Source organism: Gavialis gangeticus, unplaced genomic scaffold (assembly GCF_001723915.1).
Source record: "Gavialis gangeticus isolate Ggan-Ray unplaced genomic scaffold, GavGan_comp1, whole genome shotgun sequence".
Classification (NCBI taxonomy): Eukaryota; Metazoa; Chordata; order Crocodylia; family Gavialidae; genus Gavialis; species Gavialis gangeticus.
In genome coordinates, this window is record NW_017728983.1 from 51,154 (window position 1) to 62,391 (window position 11,238).

An 11,238-nucleotide genomic window follows, 5' to 3' on the forward strand; every position below is an offset into this window, starting at 1 on the left:
GTTGAACAGAAAATGCAATTTAACGAAGACAGACAGGATCTTATAGGAATGCAAATTTCCTAAGCAACTGGAAAACCAGCACCCCAGCCAGAGGATTTAAAAAGAGCAGCTGAAAAGAGGTAAAACAACAATTCGAGTAAGATTAAGGCAGTGCAAGCATATTGGATTTATTGAAATTTAAATGCACTAGATGTCAGGCAAGCTGAACTTAAGTCTGTTCAAGAGGACCTGGATATAAATAAATGGAGTAATAAGGACAGCTTGGGATAATGAAGGTTAGATGGCATCTTCAAGGGTTCTTTCGTTACAAAATTTCATCCCATTACTATGGTCAGCCAGAAAGCTTGATTCTCTGGATAGACTTATATCCCCCCCACAATTCAATCCCTGTGTGGAAGCTAACACGCTACTTGCCATTTTGATTAAAAAAAACCATTTGATCCCCAAATCAAACACCACTCATGTTAGCCAAACTAGCTTTTGAGTCATGCTGGAATAGGCCTTCATACTTAAACCCTCTGCAAAAAGAATCATGATGCTTCATCCACATTGTTTCTCTACTAATTGTCTTCTGTTCTTCTATCTTTACCACTGTATTTAAAATTCCTTGAGTATACTTATGTTAGTGTTGTAGGTACAATTCAGTAATAAGCACTGTATTTAATTATTTCAATTCCTCCCATTTAAAACTTTGCATTTCCTACAGCTAATTGTGCTGATGGATTCTGGAGCAGCTGTTGTCTGGAACAGGATTTTACAGCAAGAAAATCCAACTCTGGGTGCCAAGGAGTTAACAAATAGATGCACTGTCTTGGAATATAGGTTAACCCTGTTGTTTTCTGTACCAGCCTGACACTGTCCTTTTATAGGACATGTCAGACTAAATGCAGTGCCTGAACGAGCAACTGGCTGCTTGGTGTTAAAAGAAAAGGCTCGTTACTTTTTGATGCTGCTTACACTCCCATAAAAAAAAGTCTTCCACTGTCATACTCCTACTTCTGGTAATAACAGTGGCAACCTTATGAACTCTTTTGTTACAAGTCAGCTTAAAATACAGTGGTAAAAACCCAAGTGATGGCCTCTCTGATACAATTTGAACATTGCTACTTCTGGTGGAGGTACAGCTGTGGGACCATTTTTTTAAACATACAAGTGCACCAAAGATGTCTTACTCTTAACCCAAGATAAATCACCAATATTGAAGAACATGATATGTATATTTGTATGCTTAGTTACAAATTTAACAAGATAGCATCCTGGACTAAGCTTAGGCTGAACTGAAAGATCTCCTTGAACAAGAGTCCATTCCAGTTTGACCAACAACGATTTTTCTAGTGCACAGTCAGAGTCAACACAAAGATGTGTAGTAAGAACCAAAGATTTCAAAACCAGAATTTAAGTGATTTTACAGGAATTTCAAAAGGCACGAAACTTAGTTAGAAGAAACACAGGTAAGTTATTTTCATAAACAGTTTTTAGAAAGCTATATTGCAAAATGATTTGAAGGCTTTTTTCCTTTTTTTGAAAGTACTAGTTAATACCAACTCACCTATATGACCTGCTGTAATAGTCCCGATCATCGTACCCTCTGTCGTATCCCCTGTCATAGTAATCTCTCCGTCTGGAGCTGCCACTATAACAGTAAAACAGTCGCAGCGGCATTTAATACAATACAGAAGAGTACGTTCAGTCAACACAGCTGTAGAAGTTTTCAAATAACATCACAAAATGCATGTGCAACTGCAAACCCAACCCAACTATTCTTTGCATTTAATCATCCGAAATGGGTTATGGGAATAATTTCTTGCCAAGCCAACTTTTTCTTTTCTTCTACCTTGAAGACGCTCCTTTTGGAACGATATATCCTTGTTAGGACAAAGATAACATTTCAGTTACACAGGCATTAAAGCCCAATTTTAAAAAACCGCCATCAGCCGAAGGAACAAGTCTTTTCAGTTTGTTAAGAAATAAGCATTTGGGTTTAAAGCCTAATGTCCAAATTGTAACTATTCTATTAAGCAGAGCTGCACAACTAAAGCTTGCTATTAAAACCTCCGGGGTTTTCCACGGAAAGTGACACTTGCACATCTGTAAGAAGCACATTCACAAGAGAGGAATAGATTAAGGACTGACTAATTTGGAGATCAGAAAGGTGAATCTGGAAAATGCTTCAACTGTTCCCTGATATTTTGCTTTCTAATCAACTCTTATTTCCATTCCTGGTTATAGATATGATTTCACTTACAATAAAACATTACAATATATTGTACAAACAAATAATTCTTTAAAGCAGCCACACAGATTAGTGCACAAACACCTAAATTTTATAGCCATGCCAGGTGTTGTACAAGTAGCATTTAAAAAGGGACTCTGATCAGGGATCCTGGTTTTCTCTGATTAAAAAAAAAAAAAAAAAAATCACAAATTCTCTGATAAAAACCCCCAAATCCTTTAATAAATTAAAAGACCCCTGCAGCCACGCTGGTGCCCCTCACTCACCCTAAAGCCGTCCCAACAGCACCCTGACCTACTCATGCCTCTTGCCCCCACCCACAGGCCCTGCCCCCCAGCCCTGTCAGAGAGGGCCCCCAGCTGCCAGGGCTATGGGGTCAGGATCCCAAGTCTGCAGCTCCCTGTCCTTAACAGCAGGCAGCTGCAGCAGAAGCAGCATGGAGCCGGCTCCCCCACTGCTCTGCCTGCTTAGGTGGGGCTCGCGAGGCTGGCTCCTAAGCCCCCTAGCCCTGCCAGTGTCCCCAGCCATAACCCAAAATCCCCCAGGCCTGCCAGAGGGGCCCCCAACCCCCTGCAAGCCCCACTTACCTCAGGCTCCAGGAATGAACAATGAAGCTGAGCTGAAAAGAGCTGTGGCTGATTAAGAGCCTCAGGCCCCACCCTTCCCCACCCTGTTTGCAAACAGCTCTTGTAGGCTGGAGCTCAACCAGCCTGCAGAGCTGTTTGCAAAAGCAGGGAATCTGTGGGTTTCTCTGCTAAAAGGAGAAATCAGCTTTCTTGCCTATGAGAAGGGGAAATCTATGGTTTTCTGTTTTTCCGTTGGAAACGGAAAACCAGGCTCCCTGGTAATGATTAATGAGAAACCAAAATGCAGAGCATGACAAAGTAGGAACGTACAGAAGCAGAAATACTTTGTTCTCTTGTAGACAAACACAGTAGAAGAGGCTACACGTTGGGTTTTTTGGGGCAAGGGGAGGGAAGTGGGGTGGATACTGGTGCCACCTGATTTCTGGGATAACTTACTAAGTAGGTCTCCCCATGTAGATTCCAGGCGTAGGAGTATGAGGTCTTTTTGTTATGGAGAAATCTACTCGGATCCTTCTCCCATCCAGTTCCATTCCGTTGGCACGCTCTTTAGCCTATACAGAACAACATTGTCTGAATTGCTGTTCTAACTTCAGACTGGTAATAACCCTATGCAACCCATCACAAGTTCTAGATGCTTCAATTTAAAAAAAGTGTCCAAGAGACAGAAGAATGCAAGTGTGTGCACTCATAGGCTGCTTGCAGACATTAAAGAAGGTGCTTTACTTTAAAACTCAGTGCATTTCTGCACCAAGCTCAGAAAACAGCACACTAGCTAGACCTAGTTTGCCCAACCTCTGCATAGATCAGGTGCCCTAAAGGGGGCTTCTTTGCTGCTCCAACAGCTGGTTGAGTCAGCTTTAGATAAAAGTGCCAAAAAGACCTGCCGAAGCACCTGATCCACAAAGATACTGCGTAACTGAGTCAAAGTAACATGTTGCTTATTCTGGTAAAGCAAAGGGGGGGTTTTTTTTGGTTTTTTTTAAAGTCTGCAAGCAGCCATAACGTTTTAATTTCAGCAAATCTGGTTATACATCCATTAAGTGGACCTTATAGGTGTGGAATACTTGTATGTACATTTCAAACAAATCTCCTATGCTGTGCTGAGAGATCTGCAAATAATACGATTCAGTAAGTGCTCAAGAGTACTTGTAGCTCTTTTACAACGAATTGAGAGCTTGGCAAAAAACAAAGTGTACAAGAACTATTTCTTCTCTAGCTGCTGATAAACAGTGTCTGCTTTATAGCATTAAGTAGTTAACTTGATATACAAGGCAAAAAGTCTACTGGTTTACTGCTGACCCTTGAAAAATTGTGCGTGTCCATTAAACCTAGTATGATTTTGGTTTTGGACACATTTAGTTATCATTCCAATATGAAAACTAAAACCATTCAAACTTTTAAAAGCTTGTTTTAAAACTACCGAATGCTTTCCAAGATGGGAAGACCACCACCCTAAAGAACAACTTAAAAAAGGCAAATTGCTTAACTCTTCCAAGTCAAATAGTGAGAGCTAGAATTTGCTCAGTTTTAAGTTCTATTATATAGTGAAATATTTTCCATTCAACCATCTGCTTTAGAGGCTAGTATGCAATATTTAATACGTATATAGCACTTTTCATCCCATGTAATTCCAAAGCAATTTACAAATTATCCTCAGCAGCATTAGTCAAGTGCTGTTCTTACCTGACTGGTAAGAACTTCCATGACTATACCAGGGGAAACAAACCAGCAGTGTGGAACTATTTCAGACAGAGGTAACAGTGAGTTAGCCACGATGGAATTTTATCTTGTGGTATTTGAAACCCAATGCTTAGATCACTAGACCATCCAAATTCAACCTGGAAAGAAATGGTCCTCAAACCTCCTGGCCAAACTGGTTTAAAACAAATGCAACCATAATCTCTTCACTTCTCCTGCAAAACTTGCTATGCCTGTTACTGCTCAGGCAACTCAATAGTTATTTTGTATTTTGACTGTTTCACATTTTTCCTTGTATTCCTCTTCTACACTGGCCTCAAGCACAGGAGAAAGAACCATAGTTTTGCAGAGCACTGTACAAGAACATTTCAGCAGCTGAGAATGACAAATGTTCCAAATCATACATATTCCAACTTACTTCCTTTGCATCTTCAACATTTTCAAAATATACGAATGCAAATCCTCTTGAACGCCTAGACTGCTGGTCATACACAATGGAAACATCTGCAATTGGGCCATACTTGGAGAACACTTCTCTGAGATCCCTTTCAGTTGTATACAGGCTCAGTCCAAACACACCAAGACAGCAGTTTGGGTCAGGATTTGCCTATTAGAAAGAATCAAAATACTGGAGTTTAAAAAAAACTTTCACTGCTTGCAAAACCCAATACAAACATAAGCTGCTTTCAGAACATTTCAAGGCAGATCCTTAAGTTAACTTTCTGGCTGCAAGTAGAACAAGCCCATATGTTTAAGTCAGCTTTTTATAAAGAGGTACTAGCCAACTGCCTGTTGAGAGTAGACCGCCCCACCCTTCCCTCCTGGGGTCCAGGAGGAGGGGAGAGGTGAAGCGGACACGCCTGATGTGGGGGCGTGTGGGGAGAAGCAGGCACACTCTGGTAATGGGGAGCAGCGGGCCCAGGCTGATGCTGCAGCGGCAAGCAGACAGGAGACGCAGGCTTGGGACTGACGCTAGGGAGGGGTGGAAGAGAAGTAGGCCTGGGACCAAGGGCGGGGGGGAGAGCTGTCCTCACCCCCTACCACAGTATCCCAACCACGACCGCAGTCTCCTTCACACTGCCACCCCTACACCTCCAAGGAGCAAGTGGGGGCGGGGGAGAAGGAGAAGGCCTAACCCCCACCTCTGCTTCCCATCACCACTGCCTGCTGGGGGGAGCGGCAATATTATGACGACATTACAGGTTTATTTTCAGAAATGGGTAGTGTCTGAAAATGCTTAATCTTCCACCTTTAAGTGGCATACTGACTGGTTAATATGGATATATACCGGGGCAGGCAAAATACGGCCCACGGGCTGCATCCAGCTTGCAAGGCCATTCTACCTGGCCCACAGGGCCCCTAAAAACTTTAGAAAATTAATATTTCTCTGCGCTTGGTTCCTGTCAAAAATTACAGGAACCAAGGGCAGTAGTACCCAGGGGAAGCCCAGCAGGCTCCCATACAACGGCAGGGCCCACCCAGCCCCACCAGAAGCCCCAGCAGAGGCTTCTGGCCTGGGACCACATACCTGTGGTTCCAGCACGGGGCAGCCAAGGGGGAAGAGCAGAGGAGGACCCCGGACAGGGAAGGAGCCCAGGGAAACGTGGCCTGGGGAAAAGCTGAGCATGGGACGGGGAAACGGCCCCTTGCCCACCCCATGGCCGGTGCCCTGTGCGGCAGCCGCTTGCAGCCCACATTGGGCTGCCTGTGCCTGCTCCGGACAGTCCTGCATGGGCTGCAAGCGGCTGCAGCAGGGAGCACTGACCATGGGGTTGGCGAGGGGCTGCTTTTCCCCACGCTCAGCACCAGCTTCTTCCCTGCCAGCAGGCAGGGGGTCAGGGCTGTGTGCTGCCCCCTGCCTGTACTTCAGGGCTGGGGGGCACTGGGAGTGAGTGGGCAGCGAGCCAGTGGGAGCACAGGGCCCATACCGGTGTCCCAGGGCTAGGCAGGGCCCATAGCAGGGCAGCAGGAGTACAGGGGTCCCGGCCAGCAGGAGCTCTATGGAGCCGGGCCAGCTCCCCCCACTCCTGGCTGATGCAGCTCAGCCCGGCTCCTCGGACCCCTGCTAGCCTGTGCCCCGCTTTGGGCCCACCAGTGCTGGCCCTGGGACACTGGCCCCAAGATGGTGACCAGGGAGCCTGTCATGCAGCCCTTGACAGCCTGCCAGAACTGGGTAAGCAGCCCTCTGCCCAAAATAATTGCCCACCCCGATACAGACTGTTTCCCACCAATTTTTTAAACATTTTTAGTATGCGTTTCTCATTTTAAAAGAAATCTAATGCATTGGGTCATCTGACAGTTTTCACATTAAAAATGTCTCTGAATTACAAAAAACTTTGGAAACCTGAAAATGAGATCTAACTCTAGATCCCCCGCATCTCCATAAGTATGTACGCTACTTAGCTATCATAGAGACTCTCATGAATACTGCTTGTTAGTTTTGGTTGTGGTTGTTAACGAGGTAATAGTTTTGGAAAACAAGTTTTATAAGCTTTATGATCACATGAAGAAACACGAGAGCAAAAACTACACGGACTATTAACATGACTGTATCCCTTTGCTAAGACATTACAGCATTTTAGACACGTGTAATTATCTACAACAAAATACGATGCAATTTAAAAGAAAAAAAATCAAAAAGATTTATTTCATTTTAAAAGCTAGCATGAGGAGATGAAGGTCAGATACCTAATGAAGAACCCATAACCTCAATTTGACTCTTTGGAGAACAGTATTTGCCTCATTTTTCTGTATTTAATTTTTAAAGTATTTAAGTGACATGCAATTCAAAGATTTTCAGATGTTTAAAAATGCTTCCTTTTAAAGCTACAAGTTCAAATAAGATAAATTTATGGTTGGAAGATTCAAAGATAAAGGCTACTAATTTATTACTTACCCAGTGTTCCAGTAGCCAAAAACCCAGAACTTGGAACATGAACAAAGATTATTAAGAACTATCTACAAGCACAGCAGCTTCCTTGACTCTCTCAATTTTTGCTGTTATTCAAAGGAACTTACTTTTACAAACCAGAAAAATGGAAGCAAGTCTGAAGGGAAAGGAAAAGGAATGTTATAACCAACTACTTCCAAGGCAGTCGTACCCGGTTTCCAATATGACGCCTGCGAGTAGACATAGGGGAATGGCTATGACTGTGTCGTCGTCGATAATCCCGACTGTAAGACCTACTCCGGGACCTCCGGTGAGAGCGGGAGCGGGAACGGGATCTTGTATAGTGTCTACGAGAACTCCTCCTTGACCTAGACCTGTGGGGAGAAAGAACTAAGTTACTTCTAAAGAGTTTTAAAAGTTGCCAATGCATAATATGCTGAACTGCAATACCCATGCTTCTTGTTTAAAATAGTTCATAAGTCATGCTGTACCACACTTCAGAGGATTCAAGTACTCAATTCAGCTCCAGTTCTTAGGATTAAGTCAGCTCAGAACAAATTACAACTTCCATTCTAAACCATTTTCTAACAGTTAATTCTTTTCTTAAACAAGTTTATTTTGATTTGAAGTAGTTTACACTTAGTTTAGTCCCAAAAGGTAAAGAAATATTCCTGTCAGGAGACTGAAAATGGCACCTTTGACAAAGATATTATAAAAAAGAGGAAGGAACTTGAGACATGACAGAATGCAACTATCTCTGCTTATGAATACAACTACAAGCATACAAAGACTTTTATATCATGGGAGAATGAAGAAACATTTATCTATAGGACAAAATGATACCCAATGAGACTGTAAAAGCTCAGCTAGTTCAAATAAAATTAATGAAGAACTCTGCCTAAAGGCCCAGAGGCTAGCAGTCAAGGAGGATTTAAAAATAGACTTTTAGACTGGCAGAGACCCCTGTCATTTTTCTCCTTATTAAGAAGCAACCCACCATTAACTGGAGCTGCACATATTGTCTTTGTACATTTATACTTGTGGTACGTACCATGAGCTGTGACTTATCCTCTGGAACCTTTATGGAAAGTCTCTGGGAAAACAATGCTACGGTCCTCTCTCCACCACTGAAATTTGCACAACCAGTGACTAGCTTTTTCTTAGCTTACTGAACTCTTCAGTCATATTTAGCAAGGCAAGTTAGGAAAAGCCCTTGAAGAATACATGTTTGTAATCAATCTCTCTCTGGAAAGGTTTCTGCACATTCCCACCTGTACTTCAAATGGTCTCCAAAAAGCAGAGGAAAGAACAAGGGATTAAGGTAAATATGGAGGCAAGCACCCTTCAGAGGATCCTACTAAATCTATGCCAAGGTGGACCTCATTCAAGAGAGATTCTACTTTTCTGCTCTTGAGATGCGCAGAGAAGGAAACAGAGAAAGGTAGAGGGAAGGAACGCCCAACTTTATCATGACAACATTTCAAGCAACATTTAACATGGTATGGTAAATCTAGTTCTCTCCCCCTCACTGCAAACAAGGAAAACTTTTCATTTGAAGAGTGATCTAAGGATCTTCCCTTAGATTTCAGCCAACAAGAAAGAAAATCTGATCCAACTTTAGCAGACAGCAATGACAGATATCACAGCTCTAAACGTATCTGATGTGTTTAAATAAAGCACAAAGGGTGGTATCCTTGGAAGTGATGTGTTCCTGAGCAAGTGCCTTTTGCTACGTTTTATACTTTGGCAAGCTAGGACAAGAGGAGGGATTATCCCGATCTGGAACTTGCACTGAATATTAGCCATAACCAAATATTTGGTGAGTTTGAGGAAGTAGCCTGGTTGCCCTCCACACTTTCTGAGAATGCTTCCATGCTTTACTTCGTAACACCAGGTACGCAGAAATTCTGAAGGCCTTAAGTGTTCTGGTATAAGAAAATATTCACATTCTTACTGTGGAACTTACTACAGAAAAATCTGGATTCTTGGTGACAAGTGAAGGTTGCTCAGTTCAGTAAAACATGAAGCAAAGTATATAAAGCTGTTGTTGGCAGGCCAAGTCATCTGTCAATGCAAAGTGACTTGTCTCCTGGACTGTGATGGCAAGCTCTGAAAACCTTGATACCGGCACTGACCAATCCCAAAACTTCTTGGATATTAGGCAGTGACCAAGTCATGGAGATCACAACAAAAACAGAAGACAGGGCTGTGTTATAACTAATGGCAGGGACACTAGCGCATGCGCTGTCCTAATCAGAATCTGATAAGCCATCAGAGACACCGCTTAGAGGAAGAGACTGCCTTTGTGTATATGTTGGGGGTTTGGATACATTTTTGAATATTAAACTGCTACTTTATGGGTTGGACTTATTAATAAGTTAAAAAAGAATAAAAAAATTGGAGTCTTATTCTCCAACCCATGTTTCCTCCAGCATACCTGAGAAACCCTTAAGGAAACAGCTCCAGCTGCAGCCTGAGTAACACCCTCTTACAGAAGAGAAACTCCCCTGATCTTGGAGAATGCTCCACCCCTATACTATGCAATCCTTATGCTAAGGCAGACCCCCTTGAAAAGGCCATGAATCTGGAGACTGGTAAACAGGTATAAACAAGTCTTCCCTGCCCCCATCTCTTGGGGAGCCATGGTCACCATGTTGAAGCAAAAGGGGTTTCAACATCAAGAGGAGTTGAAGAAAGGAGAGCAATAAGTAGTGTATGCCTCCAATCACAAAAAGAGTAAGGGAAGCCTTCACAATGGAGGCCTCTAGTCTGCCTCTGTGCTCCTTTCTTCCCTAGTCCTGAGACAAGGACTCTTCTTGGTTCCCTGGCCAGCATGAACAACCTGATGCTTTGCCCCCTGAAACACTGTTCCTCTTTCTGTATTTGAATGAAGTTAACCTAGCCAGAGATTTTGCAGACTGAGGTAGACTGGCAAGAAGGATCCAGCTCTTATGCAAGTGGAGACTCCTTTCAGATTACTGACAGAGATCCATACCCATGCAGAAGATATTTAACAGGTTTGGAGTGGATACTGTTGCCCATTCTTATACCCATGGCTGCAGAAGAAAGCAATTCACTCCATTCTTACTGGACTAGCGACCTGACCTGAAGAGAGATGGGGGCCTTACAAGGAGTGATGGACCCGGTGCGGAACCACTCACACTGGCCCAAAGAACAGCAACCTGAAAAGTCTAACAATAGCTTATAGAAAGTAGCCTCCCAAGACCTCAGCCAGGTATGTGCATCTTAATGATCAGGATAAGGTGTTTAACCTGCCTCTTCTCTGGGTCCTTGGGCACAAGACTGTGCGATTCAAAATGGAATCTGAAGATCAAAGTTGTTTACCTCTGAACCACAAAAAACGTTGCTGAGGGGTGAAGAAAAAGAAGCCCTGTTGGGAAAAGAAAAAAAAAGCCCCAGACCCAGAAGTCTGAGGACATTCAAAGCTTCCTGTAACAGTGGCTGCAAATAGTCCTAATATGGAATGGTTATCAACTATGCTCACATGTAGGAACATATTTTCCCCTTGCTCAGAGTATATTCCAACCATTAAATTGACAGTTACAACACAGAAACCTTTTCTAAAAGTAGGATCTCACAAGAGTAGGATATCTACATGATTTCTGCACCTTCATCTAAAGTATCTAGTAATGCCCATTACCTATATGGTAGAATATCACACTAGATAAGAGGTTTTCAAACCTCCATGACACAATATTCATTTTATAAATTATGGGCTTTTGTTTTTTTAAAGTTTGTTTCCAGACTTCATAGTCCAGAAGAAAATCTTTAAAATGCTAATTATAATCATTTCGGGGGGGGGGGGGGGG

The 11,238-nt window shown here is 42.9% G+C and overlaps 1 protein-coding gene across 2 annotated transcripts in view; it reads right to left on the minus strand.

Moving 5' to 3' along the window:
- The window catches only part of TRA2B (transformer 2 beta homolog (Drosophila)), a 41,671-nt gene that overhangs the window by 13,434 nt on the left and 16,999 nt on the right, over positions 1-11,238 (minus strand). For both annotated transcript variants that reach the window (XM_019512613.1, XM_019512620.1), the window contains exons 3-6: positions 7,620-7,782; positions 4,937-5,125; positions 3,256-3,371; positions 1,550-1,633 (exon numbers count right to left, since the gene is read on the minus strand). In XM_019512613.1, the coding sequence (XP_019368158.1) occupies positions 1,550-1,633; positions 3,256-3,371; positions 4,937-5,125; positions 7,620-7,782 (552 nt within the window). The remainder of the gene's footprint in view (positions 1-1,549; positions 1,634-3,255; positions 3,372-4,936; positions 5,126-7,619; positions 7,783-11,238) is intronic.